Genomic DNA, 26998 nt, shown 5'->3' with positions numbered 1-26998 from the left:
TAGGTATGAGTTTGCTCCACAATGCCTTTTCCTTATCCAAGGAACGCACTTGAGGTCATTTCTGGGACAAAGAATGACGAAGTATAGAACTAGGGATACCATATCTAGGCCACGATACGTGTACCAAACAAACTAACAGGCCTAGTGGTAAACATTACAGTTTTGCTAAAGGACCGGGCACGCTTGCCAACTTTGCTCAAATCATCGGCTGGCTCTTGAACTATATCCCAATAAGCGTAGGCAAAATTGAATGTAGTAGGCAATTTCCGCCAGACATGCAAGCTCCACTAGCATTGGCACAAGGATCTGCTGCTTAGCCTCGGCATTTAATGGCCTACATTTACCTCCTCCAACCCTGGAGACTGCTGGAAAAAGGAGGCGAATGCTATACGCACAGCCTCGGGTGTATTTCCACATTCACGGGACGTTTTACACCAGTTCTTGTGACAACAAATTTCGCAGATCTTCTATTCCACCAACCCACCTTGAATTCTATAGTTGAATATGCAAAGTTGTCTTATCTATATTCATGCAAAGAGACGCTGCGGAAGCTGACTGCATATCCCAACAAGGTAAATCATATAATCCTCCAAATGTTTTTTCCGATGCTCGCATAAGCATTCGCCACCCCCCACAATCGCCTCCCCACAATTCCTGCTTCCTCCTTACAACTAAGAACATGGCGTCAATAGAGATGACACCGTCTGCATCAGCAGGTATCAAGAAACTGGTTTGTCGAGTCTGTCAAAAGGGCTTTTCGAAGGCTGAACACTTGAGGGTGAGTTATTGTTGAATAATCAGGTTACCCGACGCAAGAGGGGATTGTCTGCGTCAAGTGATGCCAGAGCTAACGCATGCCTGCAGAGACATGAGCGATGCCGTATGTGATCTGTTCTAATGATACCAGTATCTGAAATTGGATCCTGATCCTGGCTCAAGCTCCAATATTAATATCCATCTGGCTGACCGAGAGATTCAGATACGGGTTCTAAACCATATGTCTGCAAGGAGTGTCGGAGACCCTTTGCCCGACAAGATGCCCTTACTCGACATGAGAAGTTACATACCCGACCCATGAATGCAAATAATGGCTCTTCGCCGGCGCCCTTGTCTGCACAGCCACAGCCGCCATCAGTAGATTCTCTTTCATCTTGGGATACGAATAGTGCTTCTACTGCCAATCCAGCGTCAACCTCGGCGACCAGTCAGTCGTGGGACGAGGCCACTTCAGGACATGGGATGAATCATGTCGCGTCCGACTTGGACTTTGCGTTGGTCTGGCCTGATTCAGAGAATCTGTTCCAGAGCCTCATGTCCTCGGACACCACGGATCACTGGCAGATGCCTCTTGGGACATTGCCCTTTCCACCTGTCGTGCAGGATATCAATGGAATGAACTTTGGTTCTCCTAGTTCCTTTGATGATAGGAGCTCTTCCGTTGGTACAATACCGTCCGGGGGTGGACACCAGGCGGTACGAGACGTTACTGATATGGTGACTAGCTCGGTTAGTTGAATCTATCCCCCTCTGGCGAGACAAGGGACTCTGTGATGGCGTCTATCGACATTTGGGTCTATGGAAAACATTTTAAAACTAATAGATGACCTTTTAGTCATCGAGCGTCACTGCCGCTGTTAAGGCTACATCCATCACATCGGTCTTCCTTGACGAATGCCTCCACATGTTCTTCGTCCGCTTCATTCCCACTTTTCCGATCCTGCACCGCGCTACATTCGTCTTTCGAGAATGTACTCATGCACTTCTACTTAACGCTATCGCCATTGGATCTTTATATCTCGGCCCCAAGGACTCAGTTGCCAAAGGCGAAGCATTGTGGCGTTTGGCACATACCGCCGTTGCAACATCTTGGCAGTCGCTGATCACGCATAGTGGTCCCTATGACGCCTGCAAGGGCGTCCAGCTAATGATCACGGCTCTACTGGGTCAGGTCTATGGAGCATTGTCCAAGAACAGGGCAATCCGAACCACTAGCCAAGTCTTCCGCCCATTGGGCTTCTTCTGGGCAAGACACTGCGGCATGTACGACAGCCCTCCTTACTCCATGGACAATCTGCCACCTGTGGATGCTCCTATGGCAGAGAAAGAACACCAGTGGCGGATTTGGTCTGCTCGCGAGATCCAACAACGCTCTCTGCTAGCCTACTATGTCTTAGACGGTCTGGTCGCTCAAATGTCGGGTGATGGAGCTTCCGCTAGGCATGTTGCCAATTCGCTAAGTCTCCCCAGCAGCGAAGAGGCCTTCGATGCCGCCACTGCTGATGAATGGCTGGCTCACCTGCACGCCCAGACGCCCGACCAGACCTCGTTTAGAGTGATCTTCCGCTCGTTGTTCCCACCAGTCGGCAGCTTCCGCCCCCTTGACTACCACTTCTCTGCCTTTGCGTTGCGGGTGGTTCTCGAAGGACTTCAGTCTTTGATCTCAGACGGTGATGATAATGAACTCGCTCTTGGTGTACCCGGCCAATCCGATGTCCGGCGCGCCCTCGCCCAAGTCCACGAAACAATCTCCATGAGCATCCACTTCACAGCCGCCGAGAGACTCGAACTGCTTTTGCGCTGGCACACTGTTTGCCTAGACACGATGATCAACTCGACCGTGCTATCCCGGCATGTCTGCTCCCAGTACAATATCCCGCAACACGTTTCAGGTGACTGCCGGACGGTCCACCCGGGCTTCGATCTAGCACAATGGGCAAATTCGGAAGATGCGCGCCGAGCCGTGCTTCACGCCGTCGCCATACAAGATATTGTCGAACAACTACCACGAGGCCGCGCCCACGTGGTACACATGCCCAGCTCATTGTTCGCAGCCGCCACAATCTACGTGGTGCTGTCGCTCGCCAGCGTTGCCACCGTGAACCTACCTCGCAATATCGTGTGGCAGGAAGCCTTGCTATCTCATGCCGACCTTAACGTGGGTCCGGAGGATATGCGGCCCCGGTCTGGTTCGGAGACGAGGCGGTTCGTTGAGAGTGACCATGGCGCTGAGGTGCTTGCGACTGGAGCTAGAAGGAACCTGCTTTATGAGCTGAATTCTATGCAGAAGCTTTTCCGTTGCTTGTCTTCACAGTGGGGGGTTGCGCATGACATGGAGGATATTGTTGCGCAGTGGATTCAGCTATGTCATTAGTTGAGATGGAGCTGGACTCATTTCAATGGTGTTGTTGGTCATTGTTGGCGTTCTTCTTGGTCCTGCGGGATATTTTCATAGCGAGAATCGTATTTCGACCTAATTCAAATTGATTGAGAATCGCGGTGCCTTGGTGTCCAAGATGTGTGGTCAATTTAGGCTTCCAAACACGTGGTACACATCTTCATACACGTCAGCCCTATTGCTGCACCGCGCCCTAATCCATGCCCACAAGGCTTATAAATACCGGAGACTTGTTAGCACACCCAAACACGTAAAAAGAGTAGTTCTGGCTCACCCTTGCCTCTATGAAACCTTTATCCCGGTCACGTGCCAAAACGCGAAATTCACGCGTCGCGTCCATCGCAATTCAACCCACATTGAGCACAACCCACACTGCTTTTGTACAAGTCTTGGGTCTCAATCCAATAGCATTCTTCCTAGATTGTGGGTCCAATCGCAGTCTATCAAACCCTTAATCCTCGAGCTTCAAGCAGCGTCCCTATCTATGGCAGTCTCCCAATATTCATCCTATGATTCCACACAAAAGGGGACCAACTCCGGTCAGACCTAGGTGCAAATGGTACCCTCACAAATGCCGCCATCGGGCCTCGCAACGGTGCGAGGCGCTGTGCTCTCCGATATAAAGGTCGACGATGCCCCACCAACAATGCGTGGCAAGCCGTTGACTCCGGCGCAAGAAGCCGTCCTGTGGAGCCTCTATTTGCGACATGTTCCCGACCGCCCTGGCGATAAACTGCCTGGCAAGAAGTTCTGGTGTGATCTTGCGTTGAAGTTTTTGAAGCAGACTGGCCGTACATATTCGTGGTTGTCTGTTAAACGGCGGATTGTTGCGTTGCTTGGTGTTCATGGAGTCCTGGTGGACTGGGGTCCTAAACAGGTGAGGTCACCGCTGCCGGATCCTGGGTTGCCAGAAGTTGCGGTGCAGTCTGGTAGAGGGTTGACCGATGATGATGGTGGAGAGGAGCGGTTGGAACCTGGATCTGTTCGTGAAGAGCATAGGGATCTTGATGATTCGCACTTGTCACAGAGGCCGACGGTCAACCAGAGACTGGCTTGGTTTCAGAGCTCCGAGGTCAAACCACAAAATGCATCCGCACCTGAGAAAAGAACAGGAGTTGTTCGTGACTGGCTCAAAAGGACCTACTCGACATCCCTTCCAGACGAAAGTGATGATGCAGAATTCAGACCTGGTTCTCAGAGCCCTTGCCCCGTGCAATCCAGGTCGTCAGCGATCACCAAAATCCGGGCTCGATCGCGATCTCCCCAGTTCGACAGACATCATGTATACCGCAACCGATCGCCTGGCTCGAGACGAAGGACAGAGCTGGTTTCTAAACAGCTACAGAATCAATTAGCTTCTGCTCGGACTCCACGAACTGAATCGAGAAAGCGGCAAATACCTGACATACCAGGGCCTGAATGGTCCCGTCGGAGTGATCCTCAGGTTGTGATTTCGAAGCGTCGCAGTCCACTCAAATCCAACAGTGCCCATGATTCCTTTGAGAGTATTTACCTGGCACCTCACACAGACGGCGCAGGAATACCGCGCAAATCACAGAGTGGACAGCCTGCTACTCTCGATTTACCCTCGTCGGATAATCAAGATGGCTTGCCGCAAATGCCGGTTCGGATTTTGAGAAGGTGCCGTGTTGCTAAATAAGCGTGTTCTGATAATGCGTTCGGGGTTACTGCATCCTGAAATCAATGGTAGCCATGAACCTCCGGGCAAAACCCAGGAAAAAGTCTTACCAAAAGAAGAATTCTCTCTGATCCCGGATTGCATGCCTCGTCTTCCCTTTTTTTTTCTTCTTTTTGTTTCGATACCCACCCTCCTAGCGATGACCTTCTCTACCTTGTCATTTTACCAATGCATAATGTCTTATTTGTTTGTGTTAGCATATTCCGATATTCTTTACTGAATACTGTTGGCACGCTCAGCCCAAGACGCTTACCGTTGCATCGTAGTGTTACATACCTTCTTTTCCAGAGAAACGTACGATGTATTTGCACAGGAATCGTTCAAAGGAACGTGACACTCCAGATACCTAGACAAATTAATCTCAGACCAGTACATTATTAACACGTATTACAGATATGAGGTAGAATCTGGTATTTGTCAAGAGCTTTCTGATTTGAGTCAAATTATGTACTAGTGTTCACCGAGCCCTGTTCCAGCTGTATGAACTTCCTCCATTGCTGTCAGTGCAGATAAAGTAAAGCCGCACGGAGATGGAAGACCAGTAACGTAGAAAGCCATATGAACGTCAAGCGCTGAAGATAAAAATGAATGGAGATCACCCTGGCGCATCATGCCGACTGGTCTGTTGTCAACCCTCCATCAACCAGCCATCTCACCACGGTCAAGTCGGATGTGCGGGCAGACGTGGAAGGGCAAAAAGAAAAGAATGAAGATATCAAAAAGGCCCTCCATGCAGATCGTAATGCGCATTGGGAATTTGCGAAAGACCATATGTTGTGTGAATTTATCAATTTCACCAATCGTTGCGTTCATTCTCTTCGTTCTGCTGGCTGACGGACCGAGCAAACTGCCGACCAGGCTGGTGCCAAATAGTAGGCAATCTGCTTCCCATGAAGCTGATGGGGTTGCGGCTTTGATTGATAGTGGAAGTGTCGGTCCAGCCGTAGTCATGCCCAGTTGGTTGCTGCACCTGAGGAACTCCACCAGGATCGTCCCAGCGGGAAAGACGCCGGGCATGGCGTTTGTTACCTGCGTTCTGGTAGTTCTCAGTGCCCCAGTCAGGCAGTGTGCCAGAACCAGACTGGATGTCCTGGTTGGACCCTCCATGCCAGCTGCGCTGTCCATTCCAGTTATCCTTTACCTCTCGGCCGGGGGGTGCATTCCAGGTGACGGAGTATGCATCCTGGGTATCCTGCTGTGAGGGGGCAGCCCAGTTTGAAGGAACAGCTTGGTTAGAATGAGCACCAAGTTCACGCTTTCCTTGCCAACCAGACTGTGCTGGCCAGTCAGACATGGTCCAGGGGGGCCTAACAACGCGATCATTCAACATGTGGTCAGCCTTCATGGTATGCTTGTTCTTCGCCAAATCCTCAGGATCGGAAGAGAGGTCGACGACGTCAATTTGCTGAAGGTCTGGGTTGTCGGTGTTGGCAAGAAACTCAGAGATGCGAGCTGCGCGCTCGGTCTTTCTCTTCTTGCTGCGGAAGACGGGCAAATCAGCTGGAAGGGACTCCATGAGGTTCTTCTCGCGGCCGAGGTAGTTCTTAACATTTCCCAGTTTGGCCAGAGAATCAACAACCCGAGCCTCATTCTGAGCGTTCTCTCGGATCCAGGCACTCTTGTTACGGTCTGGGACCTCACCAGTCTCGACCTTGCTGTTGTGGACGGCGAGCAAGGTCTCGCCAATGCGGCGGGGTTTGTTCATCTTGCTTTGGATGGTGCGCGCGGTGACACCTGGTCCGTAGAGCTCGGCGATCAGGTCAAAGTCCAGCTTTTTTACTGTTGTCAGCACGTGCTTACTACCAGCTAATATGCTGTCACTTGGACAAGGGGCGCATATTTACCTGGATTTCAGGCTGAGCAGCGAGGATAGACCCCATCAGGCGATCGTTGTCGATCATGGCGGCGATGAGAGGATGAGATGTTGTGGAATCCTCGGGTGGGCGAAGAGAGAAAGACAGTTGAGCGGCGGGGGTGGTTCTTGTAGCGGCTTATTGGCAAGATACGAGCAGCGCGAATCGATCGAGGAAGTAAGAAAATGGAAAGTTTGGAAGCTGACGGAGACTTTCAGTCTCATTTGCCTAAATCCCGCGTCTTGGTTCGATGCGACTTGATCTAACCTTCTCTTTTTCTCAATAACCTGATATTGCACTACTGATTCAATTGGGATATATTACAGTGGGTGGATGATCAAAAACATCTTCGGTGTCGCGTGTTGATCTTTTTTACTTTCTCTTGGTAGCAGACCAGTTCAAAGAAGACTGAGCTAGGGAGATAACAAGCTCGAGTATTCAAAACGCCCGTTGGACTGTGATTTTTCGCTGCTTCCCATATAGTCTTACAGAGAAATGCAACGAATATATTGTGAACCTTGCCACCTAAAGAGACTTGTACTTGTTAGCTGGTGATATGTATAAAGAAGTACGCCTTTCCTAATCAGGCCTAGCACCAATATAACCTGACAATGCGCAACCCTAAGTCTCACGACCGAGACAGTTCACGCTTGCAGAATGGGACTATACTGTTCACTTTCGACGTGTCCCCATTTTTCTTTCTTCTTTCTTCTCCCGCTTCCCTCTTCTCTTCACGCTTCCAACTCCCCCGACTTTACCACATCCCCTTTTCTTCAAACACTCCTTTTCTTCACTAGGCAAGATGGGTCGCAATATCAAGTGGGACGCCACAGCGGACCAGATCGTAAGTCACCCTCATAATCCCGATATATCCTTCCCAATTAAGACTAATCACGTATGTTTTACGCTAGCTCCTCGCGAAGATCCTGGAGGTCCATGGTCTGTCGATCGACTTTAACAAGGTCGCCGAGGCCTGGTGTGAGTGGTCTCAATTTAAGCTAGCAGTGCCTCGAATATTATTAACCTCGTCTTAGCCTCGGACCTTGAATTCAGACCAACGGCACGTGCAATCAGAGAGCGTATTTTCAAGATACGCGGAAAGGCCAAGGCGGCCACCACGGGCCTTCCGGGCTCTCAAAGCCCTATCGCGACTCGAAATCCAGCCACTCCTCGCAAGCCAGCCGGTGCCCAAAAGGCAGCTACAACCAGTGGCGAGACGACTCCGATTCCCCCCCGCAAGCGCAAGCGTGCTATCAAGGCTGAGGATAGCCCAACTAAGGAAAGCGAGGACGAGGGTGTCGAAACCAAGGGACTTTTTGCCGCCTGGATCAAGGATGAGCCAACTTCCGGACAGGAGGATGGTGCCGACTCCTGCCGCGAGGACTAAGCGCCACCCTGCTTCGACTTCGTCGGCCAGTCGCAGTTTCAAGCAACAAGTCTACCAACTAGACCGGAAGGCCAGAATTTGATGGAGTGATATGGCCACGAGTTCTCTTTTGTTTTCCCTTGCATTTGTGTCTGTGGGCCATGCATGTAGGGGACCTGGATACAATATTGTTAACAAGGAATGGAGCTGTCCCTGCGTTTGCGCGAGAAGGAAAAATTGAAAATAACAAAACAGGGCTTGGATGTCACTGTTCGCAACAAGGGAGCTAGCTAGCTAGATGGCTGAATTCAAGGGCGTTGCTAAACGGACGTCCCCTTTTTGATATACCTTCCTTTCACGTGGCCATCTTAAGGAAGGCGTCGAACTTGCATCACTTGTATAGTCCCTTAAGATGTTGATGTTCACCCGCATGTCGCAATGGTGACGTCGATTTGAGGGCACTATATATTCTCAACAAGACAAGCCTCAGACATACTCGAGCACGGTTCAAAAGTCGATTTAAGAAGATGAGTGAATATTGACATTACACTTCGGCTTAGAAACTGTACACAGGCGATGATAATTGCTCATAGGTTTTACTATCGAGGCTGCCGTACGATTACTACGCCTTTCCTCCGATGGTGAGGAAAGTGAAGTGGAGTTCCATTTGTCACGAAGAGCGTACGTTTGAAAGGACCAAATATTCTGCCAGCCAAATGCTTCAACCTCCACGGAACCTTAAAGCAGAATGGGAAACTATCTTGCATTCCGAGAGACAGAGACAGACTAATTTGGCCATGCCCAGTGCTGTCTGCTAGATCAACTACCAGATAATACCCCCCCAATTGCACCCTGATTTGTACCTTCCCCTCCCGCTTCCATGTCTCAGCTGTAGGCAACTTTCCTGTCGATGGTTTGAAGTACCATCACCATGCATTCAGCATGGCTTGCTGTACAGATCTCCTAAAAGAACCGTTCACATTTGGAAGAGCTTGTCATCGTCTTCGGGGCTGTCAAGCGTGGGACCGAGGGGCCTGCACTCACAAGAATCAGTCTTCTGAATCGGTATTTGCATAAAACAGTCCAAGATTTCATACTCATCGGACTCGACATGCTCAACTTTGACCCTCTTGCCCTCAGCCACAATTTCTTCGCCCTTGGCGGTGACATCCTGCTTTTCATCGTCGTCGGAGCTGGGCTCCTGCTTCAACTTGGTGGGAGTAGCCTTGGGAGCACGGCCACGCTTGCGCTTGGCGGCGGGGGTATCGGGGGTACCGGGGCTAGATTGACCTGCGTTCATCAGGTTCTCATCGTAGGCGACCTTCTTCTTGATACGAACGATGCGGTGGCGCAGGGCACTGACGGTGCAGCCTAGGTCAATTGTCAGACATGGTCTGTTTGAGTTCCACACAGGCAAAATGAAGGTCAGGATGGTGTTGCAGACGTCTTTTCAAGGAGGACTGAGGATGTATCTCGTGACGAAGTTGTCCGCATAAACTGACAACACGAGACCTCCGATTTCAGAATTCTGACGGCAACGTAGTGTTACAGCCCAGGTAGTGAGACATTCTAGGGCTGTAGTCCATAATATGGGGAGCATAGAGTGATTGGATTCAGAAAGGCTGAGAACTCCAAAAGAGTGAACAAGATTGAGGGGTGGTGGCTTTGGGAGAAGAGAGACCAGCATAAATGTTTGGATAAAGTGACGAAAAAGTAAGGGGGAAGGAAATTTGATGGATAATGAGCGCCATATACCCGGAGTTATGACCTGATTGAATGAAACAACTTACCATCGCCCATGTACTTCGCAAGAGCATTGAAGTCGAGCCCGGTAGAAGTCTGTGATAGGACGCCAGCAAGAAGCTATTGTGATTGTGAGCATTTGGACAAATAAGCCTGAAGCCCGGACTGGTGAGTCCCAATCCAGATCCTTGCAAAGCATGGACCAGGGGTTTCTTTCCTGAGGCAGGGGCCATGGGGCAGGCGACACGGGGCCGAGAGACATAAGACAAAGGGAATATGGACCAGAGGAAACGGAGGGTAGTGGTGGCATACCTTAGCGTCGGATTTGTCGTCCCAGGTGATGGGCATGATGAAGACTAGATGAGATCCAGTTAGTATGAAGCTATCATCATGGAGGAAAGGGTGTGTTTACATAATGCGTGGGTAGCAAATGGTGTAGAAGGACGAAGTGTTGAGGAAGGGAAGTCGTGACTGAAGAAAGGACGAGGGTGGACGAAAGGAGGTGGGCGTTACTTATATACGCGTTCGGACAGCACCGAAGTGAAGGCAGACGGAGAGCTGCCCCCACGTGTCTATCCTGCGTGAAAAGAACTCGACTTCCTCTCCCTTTACGGTGTCTCTTTTCTATCTCTCTGGCCTTTGGTTGGTCTTTTTCCTCTTCCTGTATTCTGTCCATTTGTAAACCGTTCACTAGGACAATCCACCCTTCCAGAAGATACCTCGGGCTGTATACGCCGCAATTGGGGGCAGACATGCTAACATGCTACCACTTTCAACACTCCAGGCTTAAATTTAGATGTTGGACAATCGCTTCCTTGCTCCTTTTCATCCTTTGAAGACCCTTCTCAAGCCAGTCCAGGAGAATTTGGGACCACCTTGGGCAATTCCATTATTATTTCTTAGCATTTCACTTCCTGAACATGAACAATGACCACAGGGTACGTGCTCCTTACTCAAGCCGTGACTACAATAGGGATCATAAGTCATTTCACACCCCGCCCCTTATATGATCTAGACGATTAACCCAAGGCATTCGAAAAAAGATGAAAAAGAGGTGGAAAAGAGTGGCCAAAGCAGGGCATGTAATGCATGGAGAGGTACAATTGGTTCGGGGCTTCCGTATAGAAACTATCCAATAATTCATGGCACTTGTACACATTTATGACACATTTTGCGTCTCCTATTTTCGATTTCAGTCATGAGACTTCATTGCCAGGTGCCTGCGTCACCAATTATCCTGAATCGCCAACATATGCCTATTGTCTGCGTTTCCTGGTATACAGCAGGATTTTATATTGGGTAAACCAAACGGATCCCCACCCCACTTACCTTACTGTCTGAGGAACGCGTGGTAGAAAGGAGTGACAGAGAGCAGACCAAGTTAATGAGGCCAGCACAACCAAAAGGAGACATGATGTAAAGCATCATTGTGAACTTCAAATTAATCAATTGTTGAATTGATTGTGATTTTCGATAATTCCGTGTGCTAGGTAAATGCTAATTGTAACTAGAACCTTGAAAGCGAATACCAACCCCCATATCGTCGCAAATTCAGAATTCAGAGCACACAATTAGGCCATTAGATCACGGAACAAAGGGGAAACAGCGGCCACAACGACTAAGTACTGGTAGCAAGGTGCATCCTGAGACCCCAATGAACGGGGAGTAAGCTACTCAACCTCAGGCTCGTCGGCGAGCTTGGTATCGTCCACAGGCTCATTCTTGATCTTCGACTCCTTGCTTGGAGTCCCCGCCTCAGAGTATTCGACGTCCACATCGTCGCTCAAGTAGCCCCAGCCAAGGGCAGCAACGTCCGAGGAAGTGCGTCGGCGCTTAGCTCCGGATTGGGTCTTGTCGGCTTTGGCGCGTGTCACCTTGGGCTTGGTGGGCTTCTCCTTCTTCGCGGGGGAGGAGCCTGGGGTATTTTTGGCAGACTCCACGCGAATCTTCAATTGGCGGATATGCTCGCGGATAGAAGCGGCCTTGGTTCCTGTTGATTTGGTTGTTGATCAGTATTGAGGCAATAGATTTAAACAAGCAAGAAGTTAGGAAGCGGCATGTTAGGGCTGAACAAGGTGTGGGTGCGTGGAAATTGGCATCGGCTTCTCAAGTGCTCACCATCACCCATGTTCTTCGAGATACTCTCGAAGTCAAGTTTGGGCTGGTCCGCAAGAATGGCAAGTAGAAGCTAGGTCAAAGAGAGTCACGTGTCAGCAAATATCAGCGACAACGTGATGCATGACCAACAGAGTGCGCGTGCACGTGTACGCTCACCACGGCCTCACTTGCAGATTCGGACTTGTCAACTCACCTTTCTGTGCCGCTCGTCGTCCCAGGATCCTTGAGGCATGTTGAAATGTGTCAGAATAGTACTTGGAGAAAAATTGAGGCTGTGCGTGGAAGCTTGATGCAGTCGAGCTTCGAAGATGAATGTGGAGGATAGTCGAGGAAGGAGAAATTGTAAATCACAAATATATTCAAGATTAAGGTGACGCGAGAACCTGTCACCAGCAAGTGACGCCGGTGAGGTTAGATCAGCGCAGATTTACGACACTCTTTCTCTACCAGTCAGCCTTTTCCATGGTCACTAGATGACTTATATGACATTATAGATCTGGAAAGTTCCTCACAGTTGCAAATGATTGAACTACACAAGTTGTTCTATCCCCATTTTTATCTTGGTGGTTTTATCGATCACCTATATCGCCTACTAAGGGATTACTCTCATGAGGTGATAGCAAGAACGTCAATAACATCCGGACAATACATGCCAATGAGAGATTGGTTGCTGAACGAAGAAAGTACAACCTCAAACCCGGAAATCTATAGGAAGAAAAAGGCCCGCAGCAAGGGATATCCACAGAATCCGCTCAAACTAGCCAATGAAGTGTGCTTGTGTCAATTAATAGCAGTAATAACCAAAAGCGGCAAGATATCTAGGGCGGGCCAGAGTTAGGCGGTGTCGACGTCCAAGGCCCGCTCACAAACTGAGACTCGAAAGGTGCCTGTCGGGTGGTTCCTGGTGCGTGGCCCGACTGGCTGTAGGGCATTTGGTACGCAGTTTCAGAGAAGCCTGTAGGTCCACCGGGGTGCCCAAACTGTTGTTGTGGTATGTAACTGTTGGAACCAATGTGGCCCAGAGGGTTTTGATATTGAGGAATATTACCCTGCTGGCTCTGCTGAGTCTGGTGATTTATACCAGGCCCTGCCTGGTTTCGTATCATATACTGCTGCTGGTATTGAGCTTGAGCGTGCTGCAAGGGTGAGAATCCCTGCAACGCAGGATCGGTAGAAGGATGTTGTGGATGAGACCGAGAGACGCCATATTTGTGACCTGATGTAGCTTGATCAGCCACGGACTGCGGCGAATGTCTAGAAAAGCCGTCCATGGATGCCTGGGACGGTTGCCCTTCCCGAGGGAGGGACGGATCCGAGGGCCGAGATGGAAACTCCCTCGGGGACTGCCCAGTACCATTATGAGAGGAATATGGCCCAAAGAATGGCTGGGAAAGGGTTGATGAGTGGGCATTAATTGGGACGTGATCACCGAGACCATTTGACTGATTCGATTGCGACTCGGATTGCCATTGCGGTTGAGAGATCACTATGCCAGCCATCTGTCCTGTCATCTGTCCTGTCATCTGTCCTTGAGGAGTATGACTCTCTTTCCACGAAGGAGGTAGTGGACCAGTAGAAAACCCTTGAAACGGTTCTGAATGGTACCCTTGGTCAAAACCTGAGTGGCCCTGAAACGCAGCAGCAGCATTTGCCCAGGCGGCTCCGGGTATACCTTGATTCAAGTGTTGCGGGGCGTTTTGATAGCCAGGATGCCCAGGCATTGAATAGAAAACAGGTTGAGAACCGTTCATCTGTGTAGCATGGCCGTGCTGCAACGGTCCCTGCAAAGATGTTAGAACTTGTGCCAACTGTAGCAGTAATACTCGAGCCGTACCGGACCATATCCACCGTCGTTCCCGGGAGGATGTTGCGCATACGCCCCGGGCAAGTGCTGACCGGTCTGATTCGAATACGGACCTAGGACTCCTGCAGACCCATGCAGAGGGTTCTCCAGTCCCCCATGCATCTGGGAATTACCGGAGCTCTATTCCACCATCAGTGCCATTCTTGCAACGTTTATGCAGATATAATGAGCGCGATTCCCTACGGAAACTCTCGCACTGTCCGCCGCAGAACGATCCCTGTCCGCCTTTGTATCCCCAGTCTCTACCGCCCGCGAACTATTGCCCGTTTGATTCGAGTTTGGCACTTGTGAGGGTCCCGGCCCGAGGGGAGTTGGTGTTGTTGATGGCGTGAGGAGAACGGGTTCGGTTGGGATTTCCCATTGCGACTTGCCCGTTGTCCGCTGGACGAAATACCATTTTCGTTGGACGCCCTCCCACTGGGCGAGCCTGTCAAATGGTCAGGTTGGGAGTTATGGGATCAAGGATCAAGGATCGCTCTCGAGTCGACTTACCATCCTTCTGGTAGTCGAGGCGGTGGGGAGGACGGGCCTGCTGTGTCCGCGGGGGCCTCGGGCGCCATGGCCGAACCCAGTCAGAACAGGGTCAAGATCGCGATAAATAAATTCAAGACATTCAAAAGACGAATAGGCAGGATAAAATGGAGATGCCAACAGAGGGTAAACATGTGTGAAGTTGAAAGAGAACTTGCGGATAAGACGATCCTGTGGGGCTTGGCCATCTGATCGCCGTGCACAGACCGGGTCAACGTCTCGAGTATAAGCATTTGGATGGCAGCACGGCAATGTTCAGCAGGACAACTCGTTACCCTATTTGCATTTCTAAAACTGCCTGAAGTTGGCATAAATACCACATTGCTCGTAAGTAGCTATTTTCTTTTAGAAAAAAAAACAAAAGATGCGCCCCCATTGCTCCTGTTTATCCTGCCCCAATCCTTTTTCAGTTTAAAAGCTGCAACGGCGCCGATAAAAAAAACCCCAGAAATCACTCGTCATACTTCATAGAACAATCATAAGATATTACAGGTATCAATAATCACCACGCATGCCCAGCGGCGGGCTCAAAGTCATCACCGGCCCAATCCTCGTCGCCACTCAGTTCATCGTCGAGGAAGTCGTTCTCATTGTACTGCATTTCGGTGGGACGTTGGTTATCAATGCGAATGCTGACAATGTCGCACATCCCCTGCGACTCCGGCATCGAGTCGTCAATATCGTCTCCAACTTCTGTGGTCTTCTGCGCCAGGCGAACACTCTGGCGTTTGGACGATGGTCCACTTTCCGCTGTACCCGGACGTGAATCGGATGATTCCTTGGTCTCGGTAGGTCCATTCATACTTGCGAGAGTTGGCTGGAGCGGGCGCTTCCGCAGAGAGCGGAGACTAGGGTCTGGTGGTGGGCTCCGACGCAGGAAGGTTTTCTCAAGCTGGCCAATCCATCTCTCGCGGAAGGTTGCGCGGTCACGCCATCCAATCTTCAGAATTGCACTTATGGCTAATCGTCGCAAGGAACGGAGCTTAGGTGCCGCGTTCACTAGGGATGTGAAGAATACCTCGGCAGTTGCATCGTTCCATTTGCGCAGCTGGGTGAGTTCGATTTCCTGAAGTGTTTCTGGCCATGTGGGCACTTCGGACTGGGCAAATAATTCTTGAAAGTGTGGCTCGACATCGTGGTAGCTAGACACGTCATGCATCGAGAGATCCATTTTGAATAATTCAAGATTCGGGCATGATTGTGCCAAATTTTGAACGAAGGACAGGCTGAGATGGCGGTTATGGCTCAGGCTGAGCTCTCGAAGATTTGCACCATGCGAGGAAAGGAAGGTTGTAATATCTTCGGACCACATCCGATCACAGTTATTCAGGGTGAGAGAGCGAAGAGTAGGAGGCAGCTTGGTCAGTGTTTCTCCGTTGATCAGAGAGCTTTCAACAAATTCCAATCTCTCAATCTCTGGAAGTAAATTAACGGCTCGAATGAGGGCTGCTGTTTTCGGAGAAGGTGTTTCTTCCATATCAAAATCATCGATGTGAAGAAGTTTGAGCTCCCTCAAGCCCCTGAAAGCTGGTTTCATATGCTGTGTGCTCATAAAATGAAGAAGTTCACTAGTACCCAAGAAGCGAGAGTTCCATTCAAAACTACGGAGAAGAATCCCACGGTGAAGGACGGCAAACATGGATTCCGTGTAAGTCCATTTCGAGGGACCAATATGCCAAGGAGGCATTCCCATGGTGAAGTCGTCCTTGTGGTACAGCCGCAGGACGTGCAGTTGAGGTGTCTTCTCAAGCAAGCTGGAAAGATCGAAGTAGCCGAGAGTGGGTCCACTTTTGTATTGAAGAACGGGTTCTACCTCCACATGAAGTTCCTTGATCTTGCTGGAGTAGTTCATGGACAGTGACTCTTGAGGTTGAGATAGCAGATTGAGAAGAGCATGGCTCTTGTGGGCAGGCAGCAATGGAGGGGAATAATAGAGCGCCGCGAGCGCAGGTTCATGAAAGCTTCGGCATAGAAGGGCCATGTTCACTAGCCACTTCACGGAGTCATTGCGAGTCGAACGTCCTTCGTCGAGCAATGGATGGGACGCGCGCAAGAAAATATCAAAAAGAATATGGTAGGGAAGAGTTTGCCAAGGAGGGACAACACCCGATCCCAAAAAGATCGCATCAGCTGTCCCTGTTTTTGGGCGCTTGTTCAAGGGCTTTCCCACAGGACCCCGATTCCGTTTTCCCGTTTTCTTGGCCGGTTTGGGCTTTGGAGCTGTGCGTTGAGGCCGAGAAGCGCGAGGGTTAGAAATAGGTCCGGAGGCCAGTGGTTCCGCGGCGGGTGAGACCACCATATCTAGCTCCTGGTCATCGGGCTCATCGAGCTCATCGAAGCCATCCGTTGACTCTTCACGATAGGATCTTGGCATTCCAGTAGTGCGCGAACGTAGAGACAATGACTCTCGGCGTGATGTCGCAAGTCCTTCATCCTGCGAGGAGCTTTCCTCGTGGTAGGACTGCACCTGGGTGCGATTCGAACGAACTGGGCGAGTGGATCTCGAGGACGCCATGGCGGATACAGTGGGGTCTCCTGAATGTGTGGAGAGCTTGTCAGAGCACAGTCAACAGCCTCTGCATTACCACTGGACGACTGGCAAACAAGAGGTCAAAAATGATGAACAATAAAGCAAATATATTACACCAAATGGTATGCTGGCCTCGGGGCGCGTGGATGTGCGGGGACTGGTCCAAGTACTCACGGTTATGACATTCGTAGGGCCGCGCTAGGATAAGATTGTGGCCAGCGCCGAAGAGAGCCACATTGCACGCGCAATGACGCGCACTAGGAGGGTCTATGAAGGCGAATCTGGCGACAACAATGGTAGAATTGCTGTCGATATCAATCGACAGCAGTGATGAACCGGATGAAGCCGGTTTCTTCACCTGAGTCAATGATTATCCTTATCGATAAGCTTGACGCTAACTGCTTTAGGGAGCTGAACCTCAAAAGGGAAGGTGTGGTATTTGTATTAATTGTATCGTGCCATACGCAAGTTAGATAAGTTACCTTACATGTCGTTGATTCTAACTTCAATTTCCCGGGTAGTCTTCATATTGCAAATTAATCGAGCTGAAAATACAGTTCAAAACTACCTTAAAAATTGGCGAATTGTAATTGTATCATTTTGGAAACTATATGCAGATGATACTAGTGTACATACACAGCTCTACGCCATTAATTACAATACAATTGTACCAGGCATTCACTCTATCGTGTGGAGCACGTGATCCGGGGCAGCAACCCCGCCCTCAGGCCACAACGCTAGTCCTGATTAGGGAGCACTAGATGGCCCCAAAATAGAACTCAGCTTGAGCTTTAAGGATGGGCGCTTCCAGCCACCTCGAGGGGAAACCTCCTGGATTCTGCAGAGTTGCCTTACTCCGTGTCTTGGTCATACATGTACTCTTTCTGATCTGATCATGACGACGTGCGGTGCAAGATTCTGATGATTCTTTGTCTTACCCTGTCCAGCCTTGCACTGCAATTGAAGGAGCTCCGTGGCCTTCAGTCCGACATCTTCACATGGAAGCCTCATTTCCTGCGATGATGGACTCGGGTGATCGCCCAAACCGTGAGCTTGGAGGGCCGCCGATGGTTGTCCAGCAATATGCGCGATATCCCCCGACCTTGGAATCAACACTCCAGAGTGCCTCTTCTTTAGGGAGTGCTCGCAGTCAGCTAGATGTCAACAATTCCCCTCCATTACAGCGAAGGGAAACACCGAGAAGCTTACAATCTTCGCCGAGGGGCATACGTTCTGCCATCCCCCAATCATCAACTACTCGCTCAGGGCCATCCATGTCGCCACCAGTATTTGGACCTCAACGGCATCAACCGATGAAGGATCCTACCGATCATGCTGATACCCGTGTTCTTCCGTCGCGGGATGTTACTGACGATACTATCGATGACGCCTATGTCAAGTTTATTCTGTATTGCAATCCCAATGTTCCATCAACAGTTGACACATCAGAACTAAGGAAAACGTTTCGTACTCCGCCACGGAGTGACGGCAAAAGCTTTAGCGTCTTTGCACTTTTTGAATTAATTCGCAAGAAGGAAAATGGTGAATTAAAGACTTGGATTGAGCTGGCGATTCAACTAGGTGTGGAACCACCGTCCATGGAAAAGAAGCAGAGTACACAGAAGGTTCAACAGTACTCTGTTCGACTCAAAGTGGGTGTTCCCTTGAAGCCTGTATTGCTTTTCTGCTAACATTTCCCAGCGTTGGATGCGTGCTATGCATGTCGACGGATTCTTCAACTATTGCTTGAATCTACATCATCCATATTACACCAACCTTCCGCCATCTGGTCCTTTTGTCAGTGATTCTCGCGATGGTGTACCGCTAGAGGAAGACCTCGCGCTCAGGGCACTTGTACCCCAGTGGAAGCCAAAACGGGGTAGAAAAAGGGCCGAGGATAGGGAGCTCGACGAGGACAAAGCGACAAAGCGGCCTCAACTTGATACAACAGTGGGCGCCCTCCAGCACGGTAACTTCCCGGCGCACTCCGTCACATTCCCGCAGAGCGCAATTCCATTCAGTGCATTTCCAGACGACATGGAATCCAATGATCCATGGATCACGGCTGCCTCTTCTTTCCAAGGTGGGGTGGCAGCCCAAGAACCAGATCAGTCTAACCAAGATATTCGCTGGAGACTGCCAGAGCGGGAGGCGTCCCCTGCTAACTATCCTCAATCCGCTATCATACCGAGAAGCCATCTACCATCGGATGTTCTCATGTCTGCTGAGCCTCGATCCGCTGTGACCCCGTCGACCGGTGAGAAGACCCGTACAAGAAGACGACACGGTCCGGCTGTCTCATCTGCTTGGCCAAGCAGCAGTGGTCTGTCTACTGGAAAAGGTCGAGGCAGGCCTCCAAACAAAGGCCCGACTTCGGGCTCCTTTTCTACCTTTCAGGTCAATCCCAGTCGAGAATCGTCACAGATTCCTAACACTGGCACTCAAACCTCTCCTACTGGGCTTGATTCGAACCCCCCTCAATCTTTTCAAACCCCACCTTATAATCAAACACCGACTCCAATTACACAAGGAAGGCCCAGCAAACTTCAATTGCAAGTTCCACTACACTCCGGGGCACCAGTCCGTCTTGCGACTCCTCCGAGACTGGTAGTCAACGGTGTCAATGGCGCAGTCATCTCCGGGGCCGAGGCAGCTAATGGTCGCCAGCAACATCATACTACGAATAATACGAACGCTGGTACTATTAATCGAATGCCTTCTTCGGGCAACCAAAACAATATGAATACCGCATCCAGTCCTGCCATGGACGACATAGTCCGCGCGCTCTCTGCCGAACTCATACATGCCAGATTGATCGGACGGGGTGTTCCTCTCACCCACGATGAGACTGAAGCACTGGCCTCTGCGATGGTGATCAATCTGTCTACATTGTATTCACATAGTCAAATTGACATGCCTCCTTCGATCATGGCCTTCCACCTTGGCGTTGGACACCACTTTGGGTTCCCTGGTAGCAATCCAGGTTCCATGGTGGTGAGGACTGAACGTGCCATGACAAACTCCGATGGAAGCCGAGATGCAGCTGGTTTCAATTACTCCATCTCCCACGATCACAAAACTTCCGGCCAGTTCTCGATGCAAATTACACTTGGAAACATTGACCGTAGTTTTGAGACTATGGTTACAGCCGATCTGGAAAGTACAGGCATGGCTTCTGGTCATCACATGATCGACAACAGCAGCAGCATGGCGAACCCTGATCTGGATGAGGATGATGATCTCAATTATCCTGTGTCCGAAGCGACCTGGAAACAGCGTTACTCGAAGCTCCGGGCACAGATGCAGAAAAGGGACCGGGCTTTATCCAGCTACAAGCGAAAGATCGTCGAATCCGTCATGGCAGACATCTGACGCTAACCAATAGAAGCATAGGCGCGGTTCTAGCCTCTGTTTTTATCTTTTCATGATATCCATTTTCTGAGCATTGCCGCATTTTCTTTGATCGACGCACACCAAGTTAAGTGAGAAACCAGGTGGCAAACCTGGTTGATCAGGTATCCATGTTCCTAACCGGGAAATGGAAAGCAGCTCTCTATCAACAAGTTTAACCCTTATCCCGCTGAAATTATCTAGTGGTGAAACACTACAGTTACTGTTTAGGCCAACCCATACAGTGTTGAGCCCGAGTTCGGTTCCTAGCACTCACTGCGGAGCTCCCGGTGGGGGGAACCTTCCGTTTCTCTTTTCTCTTTTTGAGCTTTGATACTCGTGTTGTCTCTTATGTCACCTCTCGTCATCCTGGCTTAGCTCCAGGTTTGTAGAGGTCGGATCGCGACTGTTTTATGTCTAGGATACCCCTTTGATATTCAATCACGTTACATTCTTTAGCTGCATGTCTGATATTTTAACACGTCTCAGCATATACCATTTGTACCTTAAGATTTGTTCGCGTCGATACCCTAGAGACATTATTTATTGGCATGACATACTTGCTTCAGAGATCAGACCCCCTTTGTTTGCTTGCCCTGATCCCTAGGAGTGCTTCTTCCTCTTTGCACTTTCGTATCTTCTTCTTTTCCTTTTCGTCTTAATCGCCTCACGAGCTTAAACTCTCCTAAAGCCTTTCTTTCTGGCCCTGAATCTCAGAATGGCCAACAAGATGCCTCCCTGGGGGAAGGCAGACCTCCCAATTCCTGCTAAACTGCATTTATTTCTCCCCTGAGCTCAAGGTTGGTGACACCCTCCGCCGCATCGTGCAATGGCATTGTTTCGTTTCGCCTGTACAATTGTTTTGCATCTCTTTTCACTTCGGTCCTTTCACTTCGCCTCGTTTCCTTTCGTTTTACACCGTGCAGTCGTTTTTCTTACTGTGTATCGTTTTACCTACTATCGTTTCGCCTCGCATCGTGGCAATCGTTGCCTATCGTTACAATCGTTTCTCGTCATGCAATCACATCGTTCAATCTTGTCGTGCAAGCGCGTAGGCTCTTTCTCTCGCGGGCGTCCTACTCCACGACTATATGATTGGTATACATGCTGATACGCCCCGTCTATCAGCTCGTCCATGAGCCCGTCGCCAATGCTCTTTGCGATATGAGCAAGGCCGACGGGTATGCCCTCCCCTCATAACTCTATCTATCTACCCCAATACTATAACTGACAACTCGCAACCAGGGCTGCCTGCGTGTTCCTCTTCGAACAATACGGGCCAGATCCTGAGATTCCCATGGTGGTAGGCCGACGTCAATCTTCTCTAGCAGATGTCGCTCAAAAAGCTGAGGGTGATAATAAGTACTAAGTGGTTTTCGGTTCGCATTCTTGCCCTACGCACGACATGCGCTTTCTTTGTGACCCTGCTCATTCTTGGTGATTTTTTGTGGTTTTTCTGTTGTTACGGACTGGTTCCCGCCGCTGCTATTCGAGCCAGGTAAGGGCGCCCTGGATACTCCAATTCCCTTTAGAGACAGAGTCTAGGCAACCAGAGTTAATGCATCAGCCGCGTGGACACTTTACGGTGTTGAACCCAAACCCGGATGATCTTGCCATATTGAGGACAACGGGAACATATCAACAGGTACCTTGCATTCATTTGATCCTCAGATTCGAACGAAAATGCCATCCTCGCATCCTCCATCCGCAGAGAAAAGAAAGCTAGCGTCAATTGGTACCCGCCAACACCCGGCCAGGACATGATTTTGGGTCTCTCATGTGCATACGGTGGGAATACATTACAGCTTGGGACTACCATTGTTTCCCAGCAGGACTTCGTGGTTCCTGCTTTAATTTTCTGAATTTGACAGGGCCGCTTTCGAAAGCTTTACATTGGCATTCATATCTTCACAACCTTTAGCACTGACCTTTACTTTGGCTATAATTTACCAGCCTCAAGTGAATACTACCTGTAGGCGCTCAACTTTGTTGGATAGAAATGGCCGATAATTAGAGAATATGACATTCTATTGCATAAAAGATTGAGTACAACGAAGAACGATCTAGCTTTTCCAAAACAAGAAAGAAAAGAAAAGAAAAGTAAAGTAAATTTCTTACAGCAAGGGATTATCATACTCAATGATCTGTCAGTGAACCAAATCCCTTAATAATCATAGAAATACCGAATCTGCTGCGCCTTGAACCACATCTGAGTCTCCGAGGCTTGCTCAATCTTGCGTTGTCTCAAGTTGGACGACTGCCCTCTGTTCTTTCGGTCCCTGCTCTGTTGGCTGACACGGTTGATAGTTGGACTCATCGCTCCGACAATCAACGGGGTTTTCAACAGGCCCACCTACAGCGTTTTGGCCTGACTGTTGAACTGTGTATCGGAAGGGGTAGTCAATTTCCTCATCGACGATTTCTTGAGCAGGGTGTTGAGCAGGGTGTTGAGCAGGGTTTTGAGCAGGGTTCTGAGCAGGTCCTTGAGTGGGTGTTTGAACGGGCTGCTGGACGAGTTGTTGAAGTGCGTACTGAGCTACTTTCTGGGTGGAATTCTGGTCTGGTGTCTGAGCAGGCTGCCGAATATGTTGCTGAACGGCTTGCTGGACAGGTTTAGCAAGCTCCAGAAGAGGCTGTTGAGAGGTTATTGGAACGGACATCTCAACAGGTCGCGGATCAGGTGTCCGAACGGGTTGCTTAGCGGACTGGTCAACTGAGTGTTTGACAGGACTTGGAGCCGGATTTTGAGCCATAGGTTGAGTTTGCTGTTGATCTGGGGTGTCAACCCGGTTGCCACCGATTTCCTCGGCCTGCTCTTGAATGAGATGAGGATTGTGATCAGCCATCTGTTGAGCCTGGAGTTGAGCGGGTAGATCGACGTGACGATTATTCTGGTTTTGGGCGGGGCGCTGACTGGGATATTGAGCGTGGGGTTCAGTGGTGTTTTGGATCTGCTGTTGAGCGTGATCAAGGTAGCGATCAACAATTCTTTGCACCTGGTGGTGAGCAGTTGGGTTGACTTGACGGTTGGTAAAGCTTTGAGCGGGATGGTGAATGGGATGTTGAGTTTGAGTGTGGTGGTCAGGAAGATCAATAACATCGTCCATGGAACGGTCGACGGCTTGAATGGGCAGTTTGCCAAGCTGGTCGCCGAGATCCAAGGCTCTCGCCTTACTCGATTGCCCTTCTTCGAGTTTCACCATGTCAAGACCTTCATGAGAAGACGGCCGGGGCTCCCAACTGATGGTTGGACCAAAGCTAGATAAGGGCAGCTGCATTCCAAAATCCTGCGTGTCAAAGTCTGTTTGTCCTGTTGTCAATACATATGGATAGCTGGTTGAAATTTCCGGAGATTGGTATGGGTTCATGAAGGATGTCCCCGAGCTGACCAATGGTAGGCCAGATGGCATTCTCGACGCATATTGGAACCCCCTTGATGCAAAGTCTTGTGGCAGGTAGAGGTACGACTGTATACTGTTGTCGGGCATTGACTGGGGAGGATAATTCGCAAACTCCTGCGTGCTTGGGTACCCTTGGATTCTCGACTCGCTTTTGAAAAACGGAGTGCTGTGCAAGGATGAGTCCACGGGCTCCATCTTGGGCATCATAGATAGGTCCATTGGGGAAACTGCTTGCATTTCAGGTGGTGGTTCCACCGCTTTGCCTTTCTTCGACTTTCTTTTTGCCCTGGTCACTCCTGTAGTTCCATCCATCTGTTGTCGAAAACGGGAATATCGCATGCGAGCAGCATGACCATTTGATATCTCAAGATCGGAGGCAACACGATTCCAGTTGATCTATACCCCTTGAGATGATTAGAACTGTTCTTGAATACTAGAGCGATATGTTGACAGAAGCGCACCGATTTCAAGTCTAATTGCTTGATGATAGTGTAGAGAAACTTTGCGGTTGGGTTGTCAGTCTCTAAGACCTTATGACGCTGGCCCATCTTTGCAGATTATTCCAGTGATTGGAGGATGCTATGAGAATGGAACTAATACTTGATGAACATTAAGCCAAATATATAACAGACTGAAGATTTATTAATTATTTGAACATACAAAATGTTTGTTGAATACATCTGTGGTTGCTTTGTATTGTATCAAAGGAATTCCAAAGATCTGGACTTAATACTCTTCATGGCTCCAATAATGTATCTATGAGATGGTTTGTCTTCTTCACCACGGCAGCCTGCTTGCTTCTTTGTATACCTCTAGTGGGATATCGCAATGAAGCATGCCATTGAACGATGAATTAAGAGAAAGAGAACTCTGAGTTGTTCTATTGTGTAGCACGTCCTTTCAAAATTGACATTGAAAGACATGAAGCCCCTCCATAATGGAGGTCGTCGTATTAAAGTATAGATGGGCACGTGCTCCCACGTGTCGATGATTACCCTAGTCTATCCGCATCAACAGATTGACAGTTGTAAGTCAACAAAAATGTCTGCAGGAAAACACTAGGCCCTATGAAACCTCGCTAAATCACATCCCCGGATATTTGAGTGTCTAGGGTCACTTTTAGGAAATTTGCAACGTACTAACAAATAGCTGTCATGTCAAAGCAAACCACGAGAAATGTTGGTATACAAGAGATGGCAGAAAGCATTCGCCATTTTTCGCTTAATAGACATGTCATTAAACGTACCTAAACAACCATGAAACCATAACATTAAGCATTTCAGGGTGCCGGGACAATCTACAGTGCCATCTATAGTGTATCCGGGCAATCTCTAGATAGCCTCGCCCATTCAAATAGAAATAAATCATACCAGACATAAGCATCTCCGTAACATATTGTTGCTTACATTGTTTCGATGTCTTTCAATTTATTATGTTTGCTTTTCTTTGGTCGACCCTTGTTTTATCTTTTATCACCTATTTTCCACTTCTTTGCTATTTACGAATGGAAGCATAGGGATTCTTCAGTCATACCAGGTAACTTTCCAAGTAATCATAGGGAAGGAGATCTCACTAGACGGTGGTGACTACGGGAATAATAGGCCCGTCGTACCAGGGGAACCTGCAAAAGTAAGGGTTAAACTTGTTGATAGAGGGGGTCGTTTGCCATCCAGATTAGGAAGGTAGGGCTCCACTTTGGATATTGGCACGTGATCTGTCTGTATAAATCACGCGATGCCCCACATAATATCCTAGATGGACATCTTTCGACTCTATCAACAGCTTGTTGATACCTTGACGCAAGGCCAAACGCTGCCCAGACATATCAGAGCTCCCATTATGACTCTTGTAGCGACAGGAGCATGCTATTTCGATACAATTTTAACGTCAGTTTCTGCCCTACTTCACCACACACCATAAACTCATTTAGTAATTTAACACTTAACTTATTAGAGTGCCTCATTACCCCAGTGAAGATGAGAAGCTTCGGGCTTCAACTATTGACCGTCGTCGGGGAGGGAATTGCCCAAACACACTCGAGGTTCTAGGGCAATTAGTACCACGCGGATCATCCAACGACGAGTCATCTTTGAATTTGAATCTAATCACTGTTCTCCCTTCCAGATCGTCGGCAGCATCTAAGCTGATTAAAATAGGTCTTGGTGATCAGGTCCAGTTGGACCACTGTATTTACCGAGAACAATTCGACGAGCCAGCGTCCAGCTATATCATCAAGAGCCAAAACACTGGCAGCAGAACAATTTTCAATCATAATGAGCTGCCGGACATGACTCTTCAGGAATTCATAATTGCAGTCGAGAATCTGCGTAAGGTATCTGGTCAGCCCTGGTTTCACTTTGAGGTATGTTCGGTATATACTGGGTTGTCTTCATTGGATCTCGATCGGCCACATTGGGTACTAACGATTCGAAAGGGTCGTATGCCAGACGTGACAACTGAATGCATTAAATATATCCGCGACCATTTCCCTGGAGCCCGAATCAGTGTTGAGGTGGAAAAGCCAGGGCGGCCCGGCTTGCAGGAACTTGCTGGGACAGCAGACGTTGTGTTCTATTCAAAAGGCTGGGCGCAGGTGAGAACATTTGTTTGGGGCGTCTTCAAACGCACAGCTAATGTCCAAGCAGAACAAAGGTTATACTTCCGCCCAGGAATGTTTGAAACTGCAATCATTGAAAGCATGCCAAGCGTAAGCTGCAACTTCGTATACATGGATGTCTTTGAGAAATGCAATTTGATAACCCTCGTTCATGCAGATCGTTGCTGTTTTGCACTTGGGGAGATGCCGGTGCTGCAGCATTTGAAAAACAGACTGGCGATATACTTCATGTCCCGGCATATACTGAGGGAAACATGCGGATTGCGGAGTAAGATAAGGATATCATATTTAAAAAGCCATACTAATAAACTATGTATAGCACTATCGGAGCTGGAGATACCTTCATTGCAGGGATTTTATATGGCCTAATTTACCGTGGCAAAGATTGGGACTTTGAAAGAAGGCTTAAGTTTGCAAACTACCTTGCAGGTCTCAAGGTGACACAGGAGGGGTTTTCATATCTACATAGGGCATTGGACTCTCAATTATATTGAGAGGTCATGTTCTTAGCCTCCATAGGGGTTGAACGGAGCGCTTCTGTAGTATAAAGCTTTAGATTTGTACTCGGAATAACAACTGATTTGTGTTCAGCCCAACTACTGGACGACGATATATTCTCGGGAGCAAATAGTAATCATGAAAATCTAGTGTTGCACCATCCAAGCACGAATTGAATTTCATATAGAACCACAGCAGTGTCGGCTATCTTAC

General features: G+C 49.1%; 12 protein-coding genes across 12 annotated transcripts; 6 read left to right on the top strand and 6 right to left on the bottom strand.

Annotated features, from left to right (window-relative positions):
- Window positions 1-1074: 1074 nt before the first annotated feature.
- PENARI_c041G03630 (uncharacterized protein) lies at window positions 1075-3155 on the top strand (the record flags this gene model as incomplete). The annotated part of the gene is made up of 3 exons (XM_022637108.1): window positions 1075-1473; window positions 1613-3090; window positions 3152-3155. The coding sequence occupies 3 exons, from the start codon at window positions 1075-1077 to the stop codon at window positions 3153-3155; spliced, it is 1881 nt and encodes a 626-aa protein (XP_022483007.1).
- A 591-nt stretch (window positions 3156-3746) lies between these two features.
- On the top strand, window positions 3747-4835 carry PENARI_c041G07650 (uncharacterized protein; the record flags this gene model as incomplete). The annotated part of the gene is made up of 1 exon (XM_022637123.1): window positions 3747-4835. The coding sequence occupies one exon, from the start codon at window positions 3747-3749 to the stop codon at window positions 4833-4835; it is 1089 nt and encodes a 362-aa protein (XP_022483032.1).
- Window positions 4836-5667: 832 nt separating this feature from the next.
- PENARI_c041G08828 (uncharacterized protein) lies at window positions 5668-6775 on the bottom strand (the record flags this gene model as incomplete). The annotated part of the gene is made up of 2 exons (XM_022637133.1): window positions 5668-6645; window positions 6719-6775. 2 exons carry the CDS (start codon window positions 6773-6775, stop codon window positions 5668-5670), a joined length of 1035 nt encoding a protein of 344 aa, XP_022483037.1.
- A 754-nt stretch (window positions 6776-7529) lies between these two features.
- Window positions 7530-8114, top strand: PENARI_c041G02309 (uncharacterized protein; the record flags this gene model as incomplete). The annotated part of the gene is made up of 3 exons (XM_022637101.1): window positions 7530-7571; window positions 7639-7705; window positions 7762-8114. 3 exons carry the CDS (start codon window positions 7530-7532, stop codon window positions 8112-8114), a joined length of 462 nt encoding a protein of 153 aa, XP_022483051.1.
- Window positions 8115-9069: 955 nt separating this feature from the next.
- Window positions 9070-10184, bottom strand: PENARI_c041G02130 (uncharacterized protein; the record flags this gene model as incomplete). The annotated part of the gene is made up of 4 exons (XM_022637099.1): window positions 9070-9127; window positions 9191-9464; window positions 9884-9956; window positions 10149-10184. The coding sequence occupies 4 exons, from the start codon at window positions 10182-10184 to the stop codon at window positions 9070-9072; spliced, it is 441 nt and encodes a 146-aa protein (XP_022483048.1).
- A 1322-nt stretch (window positions 10185-11506) lies between these two features.
- PENARI_c041G08109 (uncharacterized protein) lies at window positions 11507-12186 on the bottom strand (the record flags this gene model as incomplete). The annotated part of the gene is made up of 3 exons (XM_022637129.1): window positions 11507-11826; window positions 11955-12024; window positions 12148-12186. The coding sequence occupies 3 exons, from the start codon at window positions 12184-12186 to the stop codon at window positions 11507-11509; spliced, it is 429 nt and encodes a 142-aa protein (XP_022483039.1).
- A 586-nt stretch (window positions 12187-12772) lies between these two features.
- PENARI_c041G03850 (WW domain-containing protein) lies at window positions 12773-14378 on the bottom strand (the record flags this gene model as incomplete). The annotated part of the gene is made up of 4 exons (XM_022637109.1): window positions 12773-13735; window positions 13789-13938; window positions 14002-14245; window positions 14311-14378. The coding sequence occupies 4 exons, from the start codon at window positions 14376-14378 to the stop codon at window positions 12773-12775; spliced, it is 1425 nt and encodes a 474-aa protein (XP_022483011.1).
- A 473-nt stretch (window positions 14379-14851) lies between these two features.
- PENARI_c041G12340 (uncharacterized protein) lies at window positions 14852-16864 on the bottom strand (the record flags this gene model as incomplete). The annotated part of the gene is made up of 1 exon (XM_022637143.1): window positions 14852-16864. One exon carries the CDS (start codon window positions 16862-16864, stop codon window positions 14852-14854), a length of 2013 nt encoding a protein of 670 aa, XP_022483043.1.
- A 1289-nt stretch (window positions 16865-18153) lies between these two features.
- Window positions 18154-20251, top strand: abp2 (putative ARS binding protein Abp2; the record flags this gene model as incomplete). The annotated part of the gene is made up of 2 exons (XM_022637116.1): window positions 18154-18531; window positions 18581-20251. 2 exons carry the CDS (start codon window positions 18154-18156, stop codon window positions 20249-20251), a joined length of 2049 nt encoding a protein of 682 aa, XP_022483006.1.
- Window positions 20252-21373: 1122 nt separating this feature from the next.
- PENARI_c041G10089 (uncharacterized protein) lies at window positions 21374-21638 on the top strand (the record flags this gene model as incomplete). Its single annotated transcript, XM_022637137.1, has 2 exons — window positions 21374-21450; window positions 21515-21638. The coding sequence occupies 2 exons, from the start codon at window positions 21374-21376 to the stop codon at window positions 21636-21638; spliced, it is 201 nt and encodes a 66-aa protein (XP_022483027.1).
- A 795-nt stretch (window positions 21639-22433) lies between these two features.
- PENARI_c041G07907 (uncharacterized protein) lies at window positions 22434-24218 on the bottom strand (the record flags this gene model as incomplete). The annotated part of the gene is made up of 3 exons (XM_022637125.1): window positions 22434-22553; window positions 22627-24066; window positions 24132-24218. 3 exons carry the CDS (start codon window positions 24216-24218, stop codon window positions 22434-22436), a joined length of 1647 nt encoding a protein of 548 aa, XP_022483040.1.
- Window positions 24219-25509: 1291 nt separating this feature from the next.
- PENARI_c041G04113 (uncharacterized protein) lies at window positions 25510-26843 on the top strand (the record flags this gene model as incomplete). The annotated part of the gene is made up of 7 exons (XM_022637110.1): window positions 25510-25556; window positions 25624-26032; window positions 26105-26263; window positions 26316-26377; window positions 26445-26555; window positions 26607-26724; window positions 26838-26843. 7 exons carry the CDS (start codon window positions 25510-25512, stop codon window positions 26841-26843), a joined length of 912 nt encoding a protein of 303 aa, XP_022483013.1.
- Between the last annotated feature and the right edge of the window lie 155 nt (window positions 26844-26998).

This window comes from Penicillium arizonense (assembly GCF_001773325.1).
Source record: "Penicillium arizonense strain CBS 141311 chromosome Unknown PENARI_contig041, whole genome shotgun sequence".
In the NCBI taxonomy this organism is placed as follows: domain Eukaryota; kingdom Fungi; phylum Ascomycota; class Eurotiomycetes; order Eurotiales; family Aspergillaceae; genus Penicillium; species Penicillium arizonense.
The sequence above is the reverse complement of the archived record's forward strand: the minus strand, read 5'-3'. Positions and strand labels throughout refer to the sequence as shown.